At 40.5% G+C, this 23015-nt stretch overlaps 1 protein-coding gene across 3 annotated transcripts in view; it reads left to right on the forward strand.

The window, feature by feature from the left end:
- The window catches only part of Mgam (maltase-glucoamylase), a 172920-nt gene that overhangs the window by 92185 nt on the left and 57720 nt on the right, over window positions 1-23015 (forward strand). The window contains exons 52-70 of one of the 3 annotated variants that reach the window (XM_078040676.1): window positions 22-118; window positions 950-1062; window positions 2196-2321; window positions 3451-3579; window positions 3836-3946; window positions 4355-4417; window positions 8259-8393; window positions 8806-8893; window positions 9247-9385; window positions 10177-10310; window positions 10432-10466; window positions 10557-10673; window positions 11057-11205; window positions 11789-11873; window positions 12728-12784; window positions 15340-15464; window positions 19564-19652; window positions 21644-21693; window positions 22170-22337. In XM_078040676.1, coding sequence (XP_077896802.1) covers window positions 22-118; window positions 950-1062; window positions 2196-2321; window positions 3451-3579; window positions 3836-3946; window positions 4355-4417; window positions 8259-8393; window positions 8806-8893; window positions 9247-9385; window positions 10177-10310; window positions 10432-10466; window positions 10557-10673; window positions 11057-11205; window positions 11789-11873; window positions 12728-12784; window positions 15340-15464; window positions 19564-19652; window positions 21644-21693; window positions 22170-22337 — 2010 coding nt within the window. The remainder of the gene's footprint in view (window positions 1-21; window positions 119-949; window positions 1063-2195; window positions 2322-3450; window positions 3580-3835; window positions 3947-4354; window positions 4418-8258; window positions 8394-8805; window positions 8894-9246; window positions 9386-10176; window positions 10311-10431; window positions 10467-10556; window positions 10674-11056; window positions 11206-11788; window positions 11874-12727; window positions 12785-15339; window positions 15465-19563; window positions 19653-21643; window positions 21694-22169; window positions 22338-23015) is intronic. The other 2 variants (XM_078040677.1, XM_078040678.1) reach the window with 2 other exon arrangements.

The raw sequence follows: 23015 nt of genomic DNA on the forward strand, positions 1-23015 counted from the left end.
TTTCTCCCCTGTGACTCTCAGTACAAGAAGAATTCCTATGGCGTCCACCCCTACTACATGGGACTAGAGGAGGACGGCAGTGCCCATGGAGTTCTCCTGCTGAACAGCAATGCCATGGGTAGGATGATGCCAGGGCTCCTTCTATTGTTGTCTCCCAGTCAGTCATCCTGTGTAACTGTCGAATGTCCTTGACCTAGCAGCTTTCCAATGTCAAAATTCTTTAGGGGACAGTGGCTGTTTTTCTTCTTTCCATTCTGTTGACTTGAATCTTGTAGCATGAGATAACAAGATTTAATATAATTCTATTTTGGCAGAAATGCCATATGAAGGATAGGAAGTCCAAGTTAGTCCCAGGAGTCCTAGAGATTATTAAGTTGGAAGTATCTGCATAGATGGTATTCATGTTGAATTAAGACACACCACTCACATCTTTAAGTATGAAGATGTAAATTTAATCTGTATATAAGATAGGGTTGAAAATTCAGGGCCTGAGGATAAAAATGTCTTCATTAAGACTGGTGTACTCTGAAAAAGTTCCATACTGCAGTTAATAATATCATGTCATTTTCCTTTGTTTGACTACAAACAAGGCTTAAGGAGATGTTTTCATTGGTGGATGCTCGGTGAGGTGCACACAGACCTTTTGAGTAGTCTTTTTGCCACTCCATGTGTATATTAAACTATTCTGAAGTGGAAGTTTTTTTTTAATAGTTTTAAAATAGCAGAATGGTAAATATAGTGAGATAATGAGACATACCAAAGGGAAAACTTCCTGGGGTGGGACTCTGTAGGCTTTTACTGACATGTTTAATTTCATTTGGGTGCAGTACAGAATGTGTGCTGTTATTATATTAGAGTGCAAGAGAATGAAGTTAGAAATTTCACAGAATGTTCCTTGTCTTGTAGGTTTCCAGCTTAGTTTTCATTTGTCACTTTCCTATCTTTTCAGATGTGACTTTCCAGCCCACACCTGCTCTGACATATCGTACCACAGGGGGAATTCTGGATTTTTATGTTTTCATGGGGCCAACTCCAGAGCTTGTCACTCAACAGTACACAGAGGTAGGATGAAATTCAACTGATCATCAAGTATTTATATGGCACATTCCATGTTCCCAAATATTTATTCATTATTAAAACTCACTCTGACAAGTAGACCTTAGGCTCTAAGGTCTTTCTTGAGCCAGGGATATTATATAATAATAAGGAATAAGTACCTTTCAATAACCGTTAAATTATCGCCTAATTATTTCACATTAGGTAAAGTAGTCACTGCACCAGAGGTAATACTGAGCCTAGTGGTGTGAAATGGTGATGGAGAGGATAAGATAACAGTGCTGAGAGTTGTGTAGTGGTATTGGTAAGAGTGGTTGTGGAATGTTGAGGTGGGGAAATGACCATATGTGTGAGGATTGTAGTAGTGGTGCTTAAGGTACTAATGATGGTAAGGGTAGTGGTGGTAGTGTTCGTGGTATGAGTGGTGGTGATAGAGATGTTAACAGTGGTAATGGTCATCTGCTGTTGGTTAAAGTGGTGGGGATATTAGTTATGAGCATGTTGGGTATGTTGATGATGGTGATTGTGTGGTGATAGGGAAGATGATGCAGTGAAAATGATGAGGAATGTGTGGGTGATGGTGATGGGGTGATGGTAGTGAAGATGGGGGACTGATGTGGTGGTAATGGAGGTAATATTTGGGACTGTTGAAGACAGTTGTAATTTTTGTGATAATAAAAACAAATTTTGTCACTGTTACTGCATGTCAGACCATTTAAATGTATTAAGTCATTAAGTCCTCATCAAAACAGCATGGGGCAGACATTACAGTTATGTTTAATTTACCAGTGAAGGATTGAAACATGAAGACATTACCTCAAGGTCACAGAACCAGCAGGACATGAGCCTGTGTGTTAACCCAGGCACTTTCCCTCTGGGATCTGTTCTCTTCAGCAATAACCTAGACCCCCTCTAGGAATGAGAGTAAATTTAGATTGTACAGAATTCCAAGAGACAAGCTTAATTCTAGAAAGAAGCTTTCTCAAGGTATCCTAGTAGTTTTATATCTGCTGAGTTTTCTCTGGATTTGAATATGTAGATTGTGTCTTTGGGGGCACTAGAAAAATATTCTTATTATTTGGTGTACAACTTCATTTGAGTCACTCCTGTAAGGAATAATATTTCTGTTCATATTCTAGGTGATTGGCCGACCTGTGATGGTACCTTACTGGTCTCTGGGGTTCCAGCTGTGTCGCTATGGATATGAGAATGATTCTGAGATTTCCAGCTTATATGATGAGATGGTGGCTGCCCAGATCCCCTATGTATGTCTCAGTGTTGGTGCACTGGCTCTATGAGTTCATAGCCAACTCTGGCTTCTCTGTGTCTGGATTTATTTGTTGGTTTTTTGTGGGGTTCAGCAAAAGCACTAAAGTTTTTTTCTGACATGATGACACTTTGAGTTCCATTCTGACAGTAATTCAGGTGGGGCCTAGCTTCTATATTATAGCATTATAGACTCGGTGACTCAGAGTAAGAAGATAGGGCAGGGTCCAGTACTTGTCTACTCTAGTATGATTCCATTTGTTTCATTCATTTTTAGACATTTGGTCTAAAAGTCTTTGGCACCATGAGATTAAATTTCCCTCAAGCATAGTAGTGGTAAATAAATAAAATTAGTCCCAATTCAATGATTATGTATTGATGAATCCCAAAATTTTTGTACTGCAAACATTATTTTATCAGCCCTAAGCTACTCACTGGCTGAATGTAGGGCTTCTAGATATGTTTCCAAAGGAAATACATGTGGTAATAAATTCTTATCATCCATTTGAGGAGAAGCAGGATTGAATAATTATAACTGATCCTGCAGAGCAGTTTCAAATTGAATTTTATTCTACTCATTGTTCAATTATTTGCAATTGTTCCATGAATGGGAAGTACATCATGCAATGCACCATATTCTTATAAGACAGCTATTTCTAATTACCTCTGGGATTGAATGCCGACAGTAATTATGAGAATTTGTTTTTCTTTTTTTATGTTTTGTAGCCAACTTACCATCCAGATTGTATTACAACTGAGTAGCTAACTTTTTTTCTTCTTCTTAATATAAACTGTTTTCATCAGAGGCAACACTGGGGAAGGGAATGCAATCAAACCTTATAATGGCCATTGACCAAGTAATTTCCCTATTAGTGATTTTATATATTCTCACAATAGCTGTTATATATAGGCTTTATCATCCTATTTTTACTGATTTATATTATATCTCTATTTTGAGTAAAAATTTGAAAAATTAGATGAATTTTGTAGTTTCCATACTGAAAGAGCTAGGATTGGCAAGAGTAAAAAGGAAGCCATTTGAATTTACCATCAGGAGGGGAGAGTCTTTCTCCTCTGGGAGCCAGACTTTCAGCACCAGCAGCCACTGTTTCCTTGTGTCCTCCCCAGGATGTGCAGTACTCAGACATTGACTACATGGAGCGCCAGCTGGACTTTACCCTCAGCCCCAAGTTTGCTGGGTTTCCAGCCCTGATCAATCGCATGAGGGCTGATGGGATGCGGGTCATCCTCATCCTGGTGAGTCCTTTGTGCCTGTGTGGATGGAGTGTGTTGGGAGGAGAACTGGGCTTTGGTGGAGAACCACTTTTCTTGTCCCTCTATCCATGTGAAGAACAGAGAACTCCAAGTACAATAAGAAAAGTATATTTCCAGAGATTCCCAGAAACTCTAGAGAGCAGGTGGAAGCTAGGGACCTCCCAATGAAGAAGTTCTTTTTCTCTGTCCCTTGTCAATCTCTCTTTGTTTTGCCAACTGACTTGTGCTTTGCTTGCAGGACCCAGCCATTTCTGGCAATGAGACAAAGCCCTACCCTGCCTTCACTCGGGGAGTGGAGGATGATGTCTTCATCAAATATCCAAATGGTGGAGGCATTGTCTGGGGAAAGGTATGATCTAAGTGGTGACTACTAGTCTCCATCGTGGGACAGAGTCATAGTTTGTGTGTTGTGTGTGTTTTACCCTTTTATCGTGGATACCCATGTCAATAGTTTCCATTTTTTGGTTAGTATTTATTGTTATATTGAAGACTTTTATATTTCACTTTTATATTGATAAACCCTACATGATAATCAAAAATATTATTACCCTCTATGGCTGTGGTTGAGTCTTAGTATTTATTTTTAGTTAGTATTTATTGATATATTGAAGACTTTTATATTTCACTTTTATATTGATAAACCCTACATGATAATCAAAAATATTATTACCTTCTAGGGCTGTGGTTGACTGTCTTAGGAAATCCTACATAGGTAAATTGCCTAGTGCATTGCTGTTAAATATTTTTCTCTCTGCAGGTGTGGCCTGATTACCCTGATATTGTTGTTAACAGCTCTCTAGACTGGGAAAGTCAAGTGGAGGTAAAGAGCCCTTTGTGGATGTTGGGTGAAGGCCAGGTTGTTAGGAATGGATCCCATACCCACTATCCTGAACATGCCCTGCCAAAGACTTGGGCAAGGCAAGGGAAAAACTCCTAGGAAAGGTGTACTGTGTGTCAGTCTTTTTGTGAATTAGTTTAAATGCAGTTTAATGTCTAACTGAGAGGTAGGTATTATTATCTATGGGACTTAATTGACAAAGAAGAGAAATTACTTGTCCATGATTTTAGGAGACAGAATGGTTATTTAAAATTCAAACCCACCTGATTTCATAGGCCTATTGAGTTTCCAATGTATGAAACTTTCAAGGAAGACCAATCTTTTCTTAGAATGAGTCTATATCTTATTGTTGTTGCCTTGAGTATTCCTTTTAACTAGTATCTCTAACCCTTGTCTTTAGTGATTGGGTCTCTCAGCTTCACTTTTACTTCTCAGGTTTCAGTATTGATTAAAAATTTACTCTTGGGAGCAGGTTTTTGATTGCAATGAAGTTGTCCCATGCTGCTTGACCCAGGTTTCTTTCTAGCTTTACTAAGTATTTGTTGCTTGAAAGAATACATGGTTCCACACTGGTCCATGATGACTTCAGCCAGAGGTTCTGGCCAAGAAGTGTACCAAGGGAACTGATGCAGCCTGTCTGCTTTGCCATCAGTTGCTCTCTGATACTTTTGAGCAGGGCTCTCAGGGTGGTATCTGGCCTCTTCAGGAGAACCAATATTTTCTGGTTACTTCTTTATCCACTCTTCAGCAATGATTATTCTTTTGGACAGAAATGATAGTATAACATGTGAAGCTTATGAATATTTATAAAATTACTGAGAAGTCAAAGAAAGTAGTTCCAAAGATACCCCCCAAGGATCAAGGGGCCATAGAATATGGCTTGTATATGGTCATCAAGGTAGCATAAGTTGTAATGTCTTGAAACTCTCAAGGTCAAGGATTAATCAGAAAAAATAGTATTGTGGGAACAATGTACAGTATCTATAAATTTTGCTATTAGCTTCTATAGGATCTCAGGGGTGAATGCTCTGCTCAAGGGACATTTCCTATACTGGAGGATCCTAGTCAATGGATGGAGGGATAAGAGAAAGACATTAGTAAGGGATGGAACTGGCACAGTTAGGCTACATGTTCATGCATTATCCAGACTAGTTAATTTTAGTGACCAGTGGTCATTCTTAGACATAAAGACTGATATTTGGACTAGGACAGTCTGTGGACCAAGGGTTCAGGTCTTGGACACAGGAGGGAGAATAGTACTAGTTGGTATTTGACTTTCTGATTCCCAGGTGGTAACAGTAGCACTCTAGAATCAAAATGAGATACCCATATTTTTATTCAGATTATCTGGCAGTTATATTCTGCATTCTTAATTTTTGCAGTACATAGATGAAGTAAAAGAAATAGAATCTCACTGGGGTAGATTGGTAGGAGTGATTCAAAATCAATTCAAGATTATTTTTTTCTATTGACTAGTACTGAATCATTATCGATCTGTTTCCCACCCCTTTCACTCTTTCTCTTTCTCCGTCATTCTCCTTCCTATATATTCACTTAAGTATTAATTTTTCATCTATTATTTGTGTATGTGTCTACTTTCTAGCTAATAAGGAAATAAGAAAGAAAACCTCAGTTTTTTCATTTCTTATTGAGGATTGTTTGAAGTTTAGTGATCCAGGCGGCCCACGAGGACATAGAATCAAATCATGCCATAGCCAGTCTGACACACAAGTTCACTGTCCTTAGTAGAAGGTCATTTTCATTATTGAAGGGATTGGCTATTACCTTATGAGTTCATGAATTAACACAGTTCATCAGCCATTTGGGGCTTCCATATTGAGGGGATTCAGAAGTCTGTGTGGCTCTTTAGTTATCTCAGTGATGTGGGAGCATCATTTGATATTCTGTGGGCAGTGACTAGGGATGCTCTTATCTGTAATAGCAGGGGATTCTTCACAAAGAATTCTCTTGACCCCAATGTGAAATGGTGCCTTTGATGAGAAATGCTTCATTTGGGTACCAAAAATGTATTAGATAGCTTGTAAGAGATTATTGGTAATTAGAATAATTATAACCATTAAATTAGTAGTACCCATGTGTTGAGATGAGTTAAATTGAGATTATTCATGTTCAGGTCTGGCATTCCTGAGGGTAATATAAACAAGCAAGCATGTAAGCAAATAAGCAAGTACATTCATGAAGCAGTGGAAAAGCAGATTTCTGAGTCTGAATCTCACTGTTTCATTCAGTAAGTTTGTTGTGGCATCTAGGAATTGAATTACAGTATCATGCAATGGATTGTAATAAGTAATTCTTAGGGCTTTTGTGCAGATGTGAACATCACAATTTGAGGACAGAAGCAATATGGCAAGAGTTGAATTTGGATAGCACTTTGGCGAAGGGTAGGGAATTTTTACTACATGGGTAAGGATCATTACAGCAGCATTTAGTAAAGTTAACAAACCATGGTTGGGCTGAATTACCACATGTATCCTACAGGAGATACAGTTCTGTCTCTCAAACAGCTGATCATGATTCATTTCCTTAATCCCCACTATCCACACATATCATGGTTTCTGAGATGGCCATAGCTGGAGCTCTGTTTGTAATGAAAGATCCTGTGTCTATTTCCATACTTTACTATTTCTATTTCCTAACAAAGGAATCCAAAGTTCTCAGTGATATGGCCTCTTGCACTTTCTGTCGTCTGTGAACCAGATCTGTGCATGATGATCCATTACTGTTTTCTTATTGGTGTTCCTCATTTGACTTTTATCTAGACATATGGATCCCAATCACCATTTTGAATTATACAAGCAACTCGAGCTTACCTATATCAAGTCCTCTTAGGGGATTCTTCCTATTCTCCAGCATTATTTAGCTCATTACATCATATGAGGCAGAGTTTACCACAGAGGAGGTTCAATTGTTTTGAGATACACCAAGGATCAGAGTGTTTTCCTAATAAACAACATAGAATATATAGACATTCATGCATATTTGTTGATACTGAGTGATGTTCTTCCCAAATTAAACACTGATCATTTATTATCATTCCCTTACTCTTATGACAGTTTCTAAGCTCTGCATTGTAGGGATCATAAAGACCAATCAAAGTGTATAAGACAAAGTCTTTGATCTAGAAACCTTACAGTCTATTTAAGAACTGGTATGTGAATCCACTTTCCATGCTAAGATGAAGGCATTGCTTTTCCTGCTTGATGAAAGAAGCAGAAAAGGAGACATTTATTGAGGATCCTCCTTAAATTCTTCCATATTATGTTACACACAACTGCAATGCTCACATGATTCTGAAGCCACAGAACACTAATGAATGCTAGTCTAATGTCATGAAATGTAATCTCTCCCCTCTCCCATGTTGCCAGTGGATATGACACACTGCCATGCCACCTGGTCGTTGCCTTTCCTCTGGTACAGTGCCTGTGGTGTCTCCCCTTTCCAGCTACAGTTGTTCCCTGTCCCCTGCAGGATCTTTGGGAGGGTTTAGGGAAAGGCAGGATAGAAAGTGCAGGTTGGGAATCTGAAGCCAGGGATAGGGAGTCAGGGTGTCAATTGATAGCCTTCATGATGGCATGGAAAGAAAACAGATTATGGACATTTTCAAATGTGCAAAATTCATCCATAATTCTCCTCATTGCCCTCAATGTATTTTCAATAATCAAGAACATAAGATAGGCTCTATTGAGATTCTCATTCTCTGCCCTAATGTAGTACATGTCTTTTCATTAATTAGGTTCTTCAAAAGTGCCTGTTGCTGTAAGATATATTCATTTGGGATAGTGAATTATATATGTTTTTATAGGAATACCGAGCTTATGTGGCCTTCCCAGACTTTTTCCGTAATTCAACTGCCTTGTGGTGGAAGAGAGAAATTGCAGAACTGTACAACAATCCAGAGAATCCAGAGAGGAGCTTGAAGTTTGATGGCATGTGGATTGTAAGTGTGTGTGTGTTTAAATTGGTGTGATTACCATATGAAAGTCAGACTTTTAATCAAGGTGATAGTAAACTTCTGAGAAAGACTTTGGATGTGTTATGGTGCATTTCCTGAACTGATATTCCTTGTAGCTTGTAACTCACTCTGTCAAACCTCTAGGGAGATTGCCAAAAATGCCTCAGAAACTTGTTTACCCCGAGGGAGTGTTGTTTTGACCTTCTAGTCAGTCATCCTTTAGGGATCAATTATTTTTTTTAGCCATTTTTTATCTGGGTTTGATGAGCCTGACTGGGCAAGCACACACAGGAGCAGGTGTACTGGTGTGAATGATGTATTCACCACTCCCTTGACTCTCAGTTGACAACAAGTCTCTCAGTTAAGAGTAAGCAGTGTCTGTGTCTGACATTTCTAGGATATGAATGAACCAGCGAGCTTTGTGAATGGGGCTGTTCCTGCAGGCTGCAGTGATGCCAGTCTGAACCGTCCTCCCTACATGCCACGTAAGGACCCTTGGGCTTCTCCATGGCTTGATGGAGGATGGAAGATAATCATTGTTTGAGCTCAGCAGCCAGAGGTTTTCCTGACCAGCAGAGCCCTATGAGTTTCCTGGTTTATTGGGGGCCAGAAACTAAACATTTCAAGTCCTTTTCCAAACTTTTTGGTGCAAGTTTCTGGATCTCTTGGGCAAATTTCCTGAATTTGTCTAGAAAGCCCTTTTCTTAGTTACAATCCCATGGGTGGGGCCATGGTGAAGTCAAGTCCATCTTAAGACGTGTAGTTAAATGCCTTAAGGAGAGGTCAGGGACTAAAAGGCTCAGGGCTGGTTTTCACCTTCCCAAATCTTTTCCCTCAGATCTGGAGTCCAGGGACCGGGGCCTAAGCAGCAAGACCCTGTGCATGGAGAGTGAGCAGATCCTTCCAGATGGCTCCCGCGTGCGACACTATGATGTGCACAGCCTGTATGGGTGGTCCCAGACCAGACCCACATATGAGTGAGTCACCGTTTTCCTTCTCCAGTGGGCTCAGCCTGTGGGGACACATAGTGCTGGGCATAACTTTTAAGTTTTTCATGGCAATCCATCGCAAGATTGAAGAACATTTAGTTGTAACTCTGTCACATTTTTTTTTTTTGTAGCAAATAGTCCTTAACCATGGGGTCAGCCCCTGTTAGTAGAAGTAGGAGGTCAACTTTCAATAGAATATTGTCCCATAAGTAAGAAAGTGGTAGTTCTGTTTGGGGAGACTCACGGATGGCACCAGTTAGTATTACACAGTGCAGTTGCTTCTTTAAATGCATTAGTTGTGTGAGGTAAAGAGAACATAAGGACTGTACATATCTCACCTTTTCTTCAAAAATAAAACTTCTATATCAGCATATTTTTTTTCCATTTTTAATGTACAGTAAATGGATCTTCTGTGGAATTAGCAGCCCACACCCTTTAAACTCAATGAATATTAGAAATTATCCTAAGAAAAATCCCATAAAGTGATATTCTCTCCTATTCCTCAAATACAGATAACCAAGAGATAATAAAAAGTGGAAGGATTCAGTGATTTCTTATTCTCTGGGTAACCAGTGGGTCTGAAACATGGTGAAATCCCTGTTAAGACACCATGAAGGTGTGTTGTGTCCATGGGTCAGTAGAACCCTCTCCATTGCTCACTTTTCCATATTCCCGCCATTCACGTAACCAAAATTTTGTTCCCATGTCCTGGAAAGGGAAGCCCTATTCCATTCTTCTTGCTGTGTCCTCAATTCACCTGTACATTCCCCTCCTACCAGAGCTGTGCAGGAGGTGACTGGACAGCGAGGGATCGTCATCACCCGCTCCACATTCCCCTCCTCTGGCCGCTGGGGAGGACACTGGCTGGGAGACAACACTGCCGCATGGGACCAGCTGAAGAAATCTATCATTGGTGTGTGGCTTGTGCCCAGGGGCCTCTGCTGCAGGGAAGGGAGCTGGTGGCCTTGGGAAAGGAGGGAGCAGAGGGCAGGGCACACACATGCCTCTCCTGACAGCCGTGGTTCTCATTGCAGGCATGATGGAGTTCAGCCTCTTTGGCATCTCCTATGTAAGTGACCTTTGCTCCTCTCATCCCTAAGAGGATACTGACACCCCTGAGCAATCACCCACAGGCTGGTTTCCTTTCCTCTGGTTTCAGACGGGAGCAGATATCTGTGGGTTCTTCCAAGATGCTGAGTATGAGATGTGTGCTCGCTGGATGCAGCTGGGAGCCTTTTACCCCTTCTCCAGGAACCACAACACCATTGGCACCAGGGTAGGACCTTCCTCCTTCCTCACGTGCTCTGCCTCACAAGCTGTGCAGCCTTCACCTTGGAGTCACAGTCCAGGCCATCTTTGTTCCTGGGAGATTTTCAAAGCCATCCAAGCTCCTCACAATTGCCAAAATACTCAGGATTATCAGAGGATTCTTTAGGTGTAGCAAGGATTGCTCCAAGTATACCACTTGAAGTGTTTCTTCTGGCAAAGTTCCATGAGCTCTAGTGGAAGATCCTCACTGACTATTATCAGACTATTAAGTGTATTTGATCACCTTTAGCTTAGCTGTGTGTGATGTACTTGGATCAAGCTTTCCTTTACCTCCTTTGTCCCCTAGGGTCCCTTGGTTGGGCTCTCAACACCTTTGCTTTTATTCCTTAGAGACAAGACCCTGTGTCCTGGGATGCTGCCTTTGTGAATATTTCCAGGAGTGTGATGGAGACCCGATACACCCTGTTGCCATATCTGTACACCTTGATGTTCAAGGCGCACATGGAGGGCAGCACTGTGGTGCGGCCTCTTCTGCACGAGTAAGTGTCCAGCTGGGATCCAAGCAACTAACAGATTTTATAAGGTGGCAGTTGATGTAAACAAATATTTCTTCCAAACCAAGATATATGTTCTTTTTATCAGGAGCTCTCCAAGCTGAGACCACACTTGCAACCCATGTTTTTCGCACCATGTGTCTTTGATGAAAGACTATTTATTGAGTGACAAATATTTGAAATGATGCAACACAGCCTGATTTCTTTCTAATTTGTGCATGTAGAGACCTCTGTGTCTGGTATAACTCTTTGATTATATGAACTGAGGCCAAAATGAGTTCACAAAAAAGGCATTGAAGGCCTTCCTTGCATTTATAACATACCATGTGAATGCAATGAAGGATTTTTTAAATGACAGAACATATCTAAACTTAAGCTTCCATGGAGGAAGTGAATTTGAGGGACCATGACCTGTACAGTGTTGGAGCCTGTATGTTCCTGATCAATCTAGACTAAGACTAAGGATGACATAAAATGGAGTTGGATGAGAGACCTGCCTCTGAACTTGAGTTATTCCTCGGAGACTTGGGCTATGACTCTGACTGTGACATCTTCTTACCCTTCCCAGGTTTGTGTCAGACCCGGTGACATGGGACATAGATAATCAGTTCCTGCTGGGTCCAGCCTTCCTTGTCAGCCCCGTGCTGCAGGCTGTGAGTATGGAGGCCTCAGATGTGTGGTGGATCCCAGGTATGAGGGTGTGTGAATAGGGGCAGGAGAAGAAGCCTGGAGTGTGTAGATCCCGGGACATGGCTGCTTGTTCTACCTTTGTGTCTTCCTCTCCTTCTGAGCAGAAGTGCAGCACATGGGTGTTCTGGCTTCAGTTTCCTCCAGTTCCTAGAAGTTCAGGTTTATTGGACAATCAATTAAAAAATGGTAGCCTCATGATGTATTGAGATATCATTTTACTTTATTGATTAAATAAGGCGTCCCGGGTTAGATGGGGCCTCAGTGTGAAGAATCCATTATAGTCATGGTCACCAATGAAACAGGCTTTCCTGAGAACCCCTACTAGCCCAGTGAGGCTTCCTTTGCCTCTTCCAGCCTTGCCTTGCTTTTGTGCAAGGTCCTACAGGCAGCAAGGACCATGTCTTCACTTCCTCCATGGAAGCTTAGGATTCTGATTAAACCACCAAGAGATCACACCTTCCTCAAACCTGTTCTGCCTCCAGAGTGTTCTCCTGATCCACATCTACCCCTAGGTGTTTATCTTCTAGAGGGATGTTCCCGTGAGGCTGTGAGCATATATAATTCTTGTTTGTGACTTCCTAGATCCCTAAGGCTTATGTGGAAGCCCCTTGTTTTGGGACTGTGAACTTCTGTGTGTTATTTTTGTGTTTGAAATGTTGAAGAATGGAAGACTTCCTCAGTAATGCTGATCTATTTAGGGCTCTGAGACAGATGGGTATTGGCCACCACACACTGGCTATCCCTTTCCTGCCTGTATTGCTTCATAGGTCTTGAGAACAGTGCCTCATGCTCACAGCTTGTTTGTGTTTAATTTTAGAATGCCAGAAATGTGAATGCCTATTTCCCCGAAGCCCGCTGGTATGATTACTACACAGTAAGTTTTTCTCAATATTTCTCCAAAGTGCAACATGTAGGTACAAAGATTTTACATCTGATAGACTTCAGGCAACAAGTTGGCTGTATGGTCTCTTAGAATTGGCTTACAACCTTGTGGCCTCAGTTTTCTCTCCTCCACATGGGCCAGATCCACTCTTTCACAGGAGCATTGAGAAACAGCACATCTAGTTTCTCACTCAGCTTGTTGTGGGAATTCATGCCATTTATTGCCTTTTCTTCTACATTCACTCTTCCCTGTTCTGAAACACTAGTAAGTTCTTGAAATTGTGCTATAGTTTTTACTTTTATCCTCCCCTAATGAAAAATCCCTAAATACAGAGAGAGTTCTTTCACCCTCTCTCTTCTTTCAAATTTCTTCTTCTACAGTATAGATGCTGAAACAAAATTACTCTATATTAATTACCTAAGTAAGTAGACTAGGGTGCAGTGTGTAAAGGATCCACAGACCTGGGCCTCCACTTGCAAATCTAGTAGGTGTACGGGCATTGACCAAAGAAGAAGGAGAAGAAGGCTGTGGTGTAGGGTTGGCCTGTGTCCTGGAGTCCAGGTGAAAGAACAAGGTGTTTGAATTTGTTTTCCATGATGGGGGTTCCTTTAGAAAACAGATGATTCTTGAAGAAGACTGAGGAGTGTCCTCACACTGATGTCAGGCTTCCTCTTCTGACTTCCTGAGGAGAACGATGTGGGAGACTAGAAATGGGGAGGAAGGTGGGCAGCAACACATGTGCTGGCCCCTCTCATCCTAGGGATTGCAGTGGGATTGTGTGAGAACAGGGTGAGGCAATGGAATCGCAGTCCTCTCTTCTATGTCTTGTGGAGCACTCATTCCTGTCTTCCCTTCTTTATTGCCTGTGGGTCTGTTCTTTGGGTGGCAACATGTTTGCATTCTGCTGTGGGCTTTCCTGCCAGGACTTTCAGGGCAGAGAGCAGCCAACTTTGTTTCTTTGAGTTTACCCTTGGCCCTGAGTGTGTATGTGGACTGTGCTATTCACTAACGGTTGTTTTAGTGTGTTGGGACTTTCTGCTCCAGGGCCTGGGGTAGGGTTAAACCAGGGAGGACCCTGGGTACCCAGTGTAGTGTGGCCTACCATTGTGTGGATGAACTTGACTGTGTGACCTGGGGTGTGAGGTCTTCCCTACATTTTTCACTTCTGGCATCTCACAAGTTTCCTACTCGCCCCTGCCTTACACAGGTGCCAAGCACTGTACTGAGCTGTAGGTGTTGGCATCCTGGACATATTACCCATGGTGCTCACTATGTAGAAGAGCTAATGTTTGCTTTATAAACACTAATGCATTTAAAATAAGTATGTGTACCACATTAAAGAAAGCAAAATATGAGAACTAAGAAACAATTTATCTAGAATGACTACTTTTATCCCAAATTTTCAGTAGAATACAACTTCAGCTGAAGAAGGAGAGGTGCAAGGAATGAAATGGAAAGATAAAACTTGATGCAGCAAGCTACTTAGAGAAAAGGAACACTTAAATGTTTGTTGAAAATGAATTTCCCCTGGTTGGGATTAATGAAGGAATGCTTCTTTAATTAATGTTCACATGTTTTAGACCCTATTCTTTGTTTTTCAATAGATATTGGTGAAATATGGCCCCCAGCCAAATCTGGCTTTCAACTATTTGCAAATAATCTTTTAATATATACATCATTTTATTTGTTTTCAATATCCAGTCTGATTACCTCTATGGAACCATCCTTAGACTTTTGTCTCCAAGGGACATTTGTCAATGTGTGGCTTCATCTGGAAAGTCACAGTGGGGTAGAAGTAAATGGCTATTAGTGTTTGGTGGGTAGAATTTGAAGATGCTGCTAAACATCAAAGAGCACAGGGAAGCCTCACAATAAAGAATGATCTGGCCCCAAATGTCAGTAGTGTCAACACTGAGCAGCCCTGCTCTAGTTGAGAAAATGTGGAAGGTCCCCTGGGATTTCTAGAGATTGGTTCAGACAAGGGATCCACTCTCACATGAGAAGGATAAAGATGTCAATCATGAGCACTCAGGTAAGGAGTAGAAGAAGAGGAATTACAAAGTATGTGAGCTCACTTTGATCTTTTCTGTGAAGTAGGAAGCAAAACCTTTGGTTAGGTGGGTGGGAGTGGAGACTGAGGACAGATGGTGACTGAGGAGGCACTAGGTGAAGGAGCAGTTGCAGACATGCAATTGTGGACAGTGTGTGAGGAACCAACAAGAGGTGAAGGAATGGCTGTGCAGCCTCCTGTAGCTGTGCTTTGTGTCTCAGAAAGAGGTTGTGGGTGAAGGTGGGCTGTTATCCACACTAGGACCTCAAGTGGGATGTGCTGTAGCCATGCTGAAAGGCTGTGGACCCTCCTAAACACAAAGCAGCCCAACAGGACTTCACACAGCAGCTGAGGGAAGGCAGAAGGTTACCATCAGGTGGTGCTGAGTGCTGATGAGCAGGTAGCACGTTCAGTGGGGTACAGGAGGCCACTTCCAGATTCACTGTTCAGGGCAAAATGTGTCCTCTCCCTCATCTTCTGTTTCCTCATCCCACAGGGTGCAAATACTAATGCCAGGGGAGTGTGGAAGGACCTAGCAGCGCCTCTCAACCACATTAACCTTCATGTCCGTGGGGGCTACATCCTGCCCTTGCAGGAGCCTGCACTGAACACACACTTGAGGTGAGTACAGGGCTAGTGTTCCTCTTTACACACTGGTTCACTGCGACTTCTGATGGGCAACACCATCCCCCTCAAGGAGAATGCAGTCTACCAAACTCGCTTTACTTTTTTTTATTTTTGCTCATTTGGTGATTTGTGTTTTAACATTTTTCAAATCATCCAATTCTGCATCCATCAGTGGACCAGAGGCAGCTGCAGCTGTATGGGAGTGTGGGGAGCAGAGGTGCTGAGATGCGTGTATGGTGATAGGGTCACCACACTCTTCCTGGATTGCCCATGGGTCTTTCTCAAGAAGATGTTGATCTGGGGCTGCACCCAGATAGATTTGAAAGATCATGACAATACCTGTATTCTTAAACCACCTGAATCTCTAAATTTCCACCATGGTAGCTTAAGAGGTTAGCCTCCCTGGTCCTCTGAGGGCATTTCTTTAGTTATAGCACTGAAAACCTCATCTCTTGGAAAAACACAATTCTGAGCTAACTGGGCCAGCTGGTCACCCTGTTTGCCTTGGCTTGACCAATATGTACAATTTTAGTTCTTGCCTCACTTACTTTTGTTTCCTAGATGTAGGATCCTCTGTTCAGCCTCCTATAACCTCAACTTCCCATTCTTTCTTTCCCATGGATCCATTTCATTTTTTGATTGAAACTTGGTTCCAAAACTTCCTTTTCCTACAAACCTCAAGTATTCTATATCATTCACTTTCCCTTTATAATTTTTCATTTTAAAAGTGCAGGATATATCTGTATTAAAGAGGTTCACAGTTATATCTGTGCATAGTTGAAAATGTTATTTTTTTAATATACTGGGAGGTATTTTTGACATTTAGAGACCCATCCTTTGCTTTCAAGCTCCTTTATGACCTTAATTTTTCAAATTGTTGATTTTAGGAATAATATGCCTTAATCCAACACTAGCTGTTGTTTTTTTTTCTGTAAGCATTTAGGTTCAGGATATTGTCTATACTGACTCCAAAATTATCTTTCCCAAATGACAATCTTAACTTGTTGCTTCCTGCTTGAAGTCTGAACTCTTTGACTAATAGAGTGCTTAAGATGCATCACAATCTTCTTCCAAGTTAACCTTAACAACTGTTTCTCCTACTATATCTTAATGTATATGTAGGTGTGTGTGTGTGTGTGTGTGTGTGTGTGTGTGTGTGTGTGTGTGTGTGTGTATGTGTGTACATTCATACCAGCCCTGGCCCAATGTTCCCCAAACATATTCACCCAGTTTTTAGCTTTAGGTTGGGTTTCTGTACTCATTACTCTTTACAGACCCAGGTATTCCAACTTGGTACCTAATATTTTTATCACTGATTGATACACTCAGCCCTTTTTGCATTTATTAAAAATAAATTCAGATCACCAAATTTCATTTCTGAAATATTTGAAACATGTTAGTTTTAACAGTGACTTATGTAGGGTCCATTTTCCGTATTTGAAAACTAGTACTCACTGGAGGAAAATGTTTTGAATAAATAGATTTTAAATACTGATCCTTTAAAAGAGTTTTAGGTGGTACAGGTTTGTCTTCTTTTCTTCTTTCTTTCTTTCTTTGGTACCAGGGATTAAACCCAGGGAACTTGAGCACTGAGCCACATGTGTCCCCAACCCTATTTTGTATTTTATTTAGAGACAGGATCTCACTGAGTTGCTTAGCACCTCACTTGTGCTGAGGCTGGCTTTGAACTCAAGATCCTCCTGCCTTGGCCTCCAAGGCTCTAGGATTACTACCATACCCAGCCAGTATAGTTATCTTGCACTTTTTATTTTGGCTTCCCAACCCTAGAGCTGGAGAAAAACAAATGTAAGTTATGCTAATATTATCAGAGAAGAGGGTTTGGAAGGGAGTTGTACAAAATCAAATTTTAATTCTTCCTATAGTCTTCAGTTTTGGACATCTGGGAATGCATACATCAAATTTATGTATTTCGTGGTTTTTCTCTGGGAGTTGTACCAGAATCTCATGAAATAGTTTTAAATATACATGTCCAGCCCTAGTGGATTCTTGAAGATCCAGAGTAATCTCAGATTTCATATACAAAAAAATCCTCCCCGCTCTTCCAGCAGAGGGCGAGCTGCCCTTCTGAATTTCTGGAGTTCTCTAACTTCTAACCTTTACAGGTATCTCTTTTCTCCTAAATATTGTTAAATATTTCAATGATAGTTATTTCATGCTCTATCTAAAAATTTTCCTTGCCGAAGCCCTGAGTGGAATATAACTCTATGCTTAGTTATTTCTGCAGACTCTTTAGTGCCCACTTAATACCTGTGTGTTCAGTTATATTTTGTTTTTCATATGTGGTGACCTTGAGGACCCAGATAGATGTATGTCTCCTCCAAAAGCAAATTACCTTATCTTTGGGTACAAGCCAGTTGGACTACTGCCAACTTGGTATCATGTTAGGTCCCTTTAAAGATCCTGGTTTCACTTGTGAATTGGAGGTTCAGCCTCTTTTCCTTAAGTTACCAGTTTTAGGGTTCCAGTGTTAGGCCTATTAGGCATTGGCCCCAGGGAAATTCCAGGTTTGACTTCTTTCACACCCTTGTGAATATAGCCCATTGTTTTTTACCCCTGTTGTTTTTTTATTCAGTTAGATGTGTATTTATTATCTTTCAAACCCAAGAATATTTTATTATACTTCTTTTGCAAAGTATCTAGGATCAAGTAGTATTCCATTGGATAGGTACTCTAGAATGTCTATTCCACCATCGTTCTGGAAGTATCATTTTGGAGTGCTTCCTTTTGTGTCACTGTTCATTTGTTGCTTTGGTTTATTGGAGGTAGTGTCTGATCTCTCTTACAATGTAGGTGAAATAGATCATGATTTTCGATTTATTTGAATTTTTGTGTCTTGAATTTCTTAGCAGTGACAGATCAACACAAGCACTGAGAGTGACAGCAAGCTAGTGTGTTATCACAGAGCCTGACTTGTGCAGTGTAGGCTGAAGTAGGGCACCTAAGGCCAGGGAGGGCGCATAGGAGCCAGAGATCAACTGGGAATCCAGAGGAGTGAGGCCATGAGGTGATGCCTAATGAAATGACTCTTCCTACCTTCCTATTCTCTCTTAGAGCACTTGGACCATGTCTTTGAGCATTGTTTTGTGCTCCTGTTCTACATTTTAAAGCAGATAATTAGAATGCTTTGTTTTTCTCTCAACACAAATAATAGTAAGTTACCAAGTATGGGAAGTGGCATTATGTAAATAGGCATTTTGGTGTGTTTTTGCTTCCTGATTGAAACTGGTCCTTAGGTAGGCTGCATATATTTTATAGTATAAGGTTTCCTTCTTTGCCAATAGTCTGCATTATAAACAGTGGTTTTATACATTGATTTTATTGTCCTTATTGCAGTGATTCTGATGCTTAAGTTATTGCCTCCTGCATAAACATTTAGTGATAATGTTTGGGGTATTTCTATCTCATGTGACATTATTTAGTCTAGAGAAAGAAATGCTTTCTAATTTGTCCTTTGTTCCTGAAGAAAGCAGAGCCATCTTTTCTAAGTAACTTTGAAATATGAAGGAAGCATTTGGCAAAATTCTATCAGTCCTGAGTGTTAGACCAGGACGCAAGGAAAGACCACTGATTCCAATTAAAATCCAATTAAAGCAAGCTTATTATTTCGACTGGCAGGGCTGCCTCTCCCAACATAAACTGCGGGAACAAGACAGTAGTGTATCTTTTCTGCAGCGCAGATTTATAGCCCAGAAAGTTACAAAGGGGGGTTACAGACAACAAAACTCTGAGAGCATAACACAAAGGCTAGTTTACATTTTTGCTGGCCCCGACATCAGAATTTATGAAGGTCATTAGAGCCTCAGAGACTGTTGTTATCTGGCCAGGGAAGGCCAAGATTAATAAGGCGTCACTAAAGTTTCAGAGAGGGCTGTTATCTGGTCAGAGAGAGCCAGGCATCAGTGAGTTCATGGCACAGGCAGGCATTCCAAGCTGGTTCAGAATTTGTAGTAATTTACAGTAAAGCCAAAATTAGCTTTTACATCTTTGTGGTGAGATGGCACCCAATTTAAAGAGGGAATCAGGTTGGGTCTATCACTGACCTTGTGTGTTATGTAACTCCTGTTTCCTACAGTCGGCAGAACCCTCTTGGTCTCATCATTGCCCTGGATGAGAACAATGAAGCATCAGGAGAACTTTTCTGGGATGATGGGGCATCGATAGGTGAGTCTGTTATGAGAGAGTGTTGTTTGTCCTCCTATGTCTGTGTGTTATGGCCCCTCACGCTTGCTGGTCATGCAGCTGGAGGAGAAATATCCCAGGCACAGTAGCAAAAGTCACTTGAGAGAAGAATTTGTTTCTGATTGTGCTACTTGAGACGTATCAAATAACCACCAATGTGAGGACAACAGGTTTCTATTTCTCAGCAGTGTGCCATTGGCCACTGATCTATAATAGGCTCTCATTTTATTATGCTATGGACACCTGGATGACATATGGTCAAGAATATTCCAATAATTCATCAGTAATGTAAATGTCTTCCCCCCAAATACTTACCAACAAATGTCAACGACATATCAGGAAGGCCAGGAGAATGTACTTTTGGAGTATATCTGCATCTAACTATGTATTACCTCATGTTTCTGGCACCAGTTAGTAACATTCTTGGGGTCCTATCTTAGGAAATAGATACCCTTAATGCATATTCCTAAACACTCTTGGAAGGGAATCTCCTCAAGGTTACTATTGGAAAGAGAGGGCAGATTCATAGCTTCTTTGAAGACTCTATTTATAATTTCCTCAATGTCAAGGTGTAGCTTTTTAAATATTATCCAATTTATTTTATTTAAATGTTTCACTGATATGGAAAGATGGAAAATATTCAATGTAAACCATATACTCAGGTACTGTTTATAATGATTACCAGTCAAATAAATTAACATCTATCACCAGCCATCTGCATATTACCTCATCAGAACTTGTCTTCTTGTAGTTGAATATTTGTACATTTGAACCAACATATTACAAGTCCTTTCTATCCCCCCTTTTCAACTTCTGATCTAGTCTCTGCTTGAACAAATTCAACTTTTGTAGATTATACATGTAAATGAGATCATATAGTATTTTCTTTCTTTGCTTTGTGTAACTTGTGTCTCTTACTATAGAGTACTTCTGCTTCACCCATATTATCAGAAATGACAGGATTTTCTTATTTTAAGGCTAAATAATATTTTTTATGTATTTCCACAATTTCTTCTTTATTGATCTGTAGGTTGACCATTTGGTTATTTCTATATTTCAGTTATTGTGAAAAATATATTAAAAACTTAAAGTTAAGGGCTAAAGCAATAATTCCTTGGAAAAAATATGGAATAGATCTTTATGCAGTGGTCTTGGAAGTATTTAATTGGAGTTGCCACCAAAAGTATAGATAAGAAAAGTAAAAAATTAAACCAGTGGGACTACATCAAGCTAGAAATCTGCTCGACATGACAATCAACAGTATGAAAAGGGAGCCCACAGATGGGGAAAATATGTGCAAACCACGTATCTGATAAGTGTCCTAACACAAAAAATACATCAGGAAAATTGTGTTTCAATAGCAAGTGAATAAATAACCAGATTTGAAAATTGGACAAAGGATTTGAATAGAAATTTTTTTCCGAAGAAAACATAAAATTGACTAAGACATATATGAAAAGATCCTTAAAATCACTAACAGCAGAGAAATTACATTGAGATATCTTTCATACCTGTTAGGACGCTTACTGTGAAAAAGAGGACATAGCAAGTGTGGATGATCATGAGGAGGAATGTGGTACAAAACTGTTTAAAGTGCAAAGTGGTACAGGAATTTTGAGATGCAATATAGAAGTTCCGCAATGTATTGAAAATAGAACTCTCCTATGATCCAGCAATCCCACTTCTAAGAATATATCTAATAAAATGAAATCTGCTTGTCAAATAGATGTGTGCACCCCCATGTTAATTGCATCATTATCCATAAGAACTAAGATATAGAAACATCTGTGATCACATGTAGATGAATGAATAAGAAGTCATGGTGTATATTTATATTGTGGGATGGTGCTCCATCCCGAAAGGAAGGAAATCCTGCTCCCTGAGTTTGCAGAATGAGCTTTAAGGAGAGGTAGATGAAAATTGTTCTTGTGTGGTGGGCAGGCCATTCTGACTCATCTTTCTTCTGCTTTCAGATACTGTGGCCAATAGAGTATACCTTTTCTGTGAGTTTTCTGCCACCCAAGTGAGTAGCACATTTTTATAAATCTTAGGTATGAGATTTTGTCTACCATAGGCTCATATGTGCTTGTGTGTGTATGTAATTATGATTCTATATTCATAAAAATAAGTAAATGATAACAATAATGGCTACAGGTAAACATCACAATGTCATATAAGACTTCAGTCCCAATAAAGTATCATCCATCTTATCAAAAGAAGACAATAATATTGATGAATCAAAGCAGTTGGTCAGTGTGCTTTTTTTTTAAACTCAATGTGAATTTCTAAAATGAGTGTGTGTGTCTGTTCCTCATTGTTTTTGTTTTCTAAGAGTATTATAAAAGTAAGTTTATGCACACAGCATTTCTTAGTTGGGAGAGCTAAGAGGCATTCAGAGCAGTGGGGAGCTTCTGGTCTAGGATGGAGCCTTTAAGTGGCTGGAGATTCTGTGTTTTAGAGGCACAGCTTTGGGCTTCATTGTGCTATTTTGACTTTCAGAACCGCCTGGATGTGAAGATTTCACAAGCAACCTACAAGGACCCCAATAATTTAGCATTTCAGCAGATTAAAATCTTTGGGACACAGGAACCCAGCAACGTTACAGTGAAACACAATGGTGTCCTGAGTCAGGCTGCTCCCAAGGTCACATATGATGCTCAGCTGAAGGTAAAAATCCATGTATTGAGGATGTTCTTCCAGAATTATTCATAGCACCTTGGTTTTCCTGCTTCCTGAGGTTGTGTGGATTCCTGTGGTGGGGAAGTCAGGGGCGTGGGAATGGAAGTGGTGATGAGGTGGTGGGCAGAGCTAGAAAGACAGGGAGGTCCTGCTCAGCAAGGATGATGATCCCACTTTCCCCAGCCTCTCAGTGTTCTCCTCTGTCTCACTGGCTTCACTTTCAACATGTTAGTTACAGGGTACATAAGAGAGCAGAGTTAGGAAAGTGTGGAACAGGTAAGAAGAAAAGGGATCTGGAAGCTGATGGCTGATGCTGAAAGGTAAAGTTGGGAGGCAGGAGTCCCATGAATTCAAATACTGAAGTTCCCACTCTGAAAACTTCATAGAGATGAGTAGAAGTTATCTCCAACACATATATTCTAAAAACCAGTTTAGGATTAAGAATTGGTGATCCCACTCAATGGGTAATTATTTAGTTAGATAATAATAATAAATAATTTCTTATTGGTTGTGAAGAGACATGGCCATCCTGAGTAGCCTATAATCCTTCACTCTGATGCTGAGTCTAATGAGAAATCCTTTCTCCCAATAATCCTGACCATGGTACTGCACTTACTCCTGGCATTGTAGCTTCTGGGTTAACATGGTTCATGAGGGACGGTCCAA

Source organism: Ictidomys tridecemlineatus, chromosome 2, assembly GCF_052094955.1.
Source record: "Ictidomys tridecemlineatus isolate mIctTri1 chromosome 2, mIctTri1.hap1, whole genome shotgun sequence".
Classification (NCBI taxonomy): domain Eukaryota; kingdom Metazoa; phylum Chordata; class Mammalia; order Rodentia; family Sciuridae; genus Ictidomys; species Ictidomys tridecemlineatus.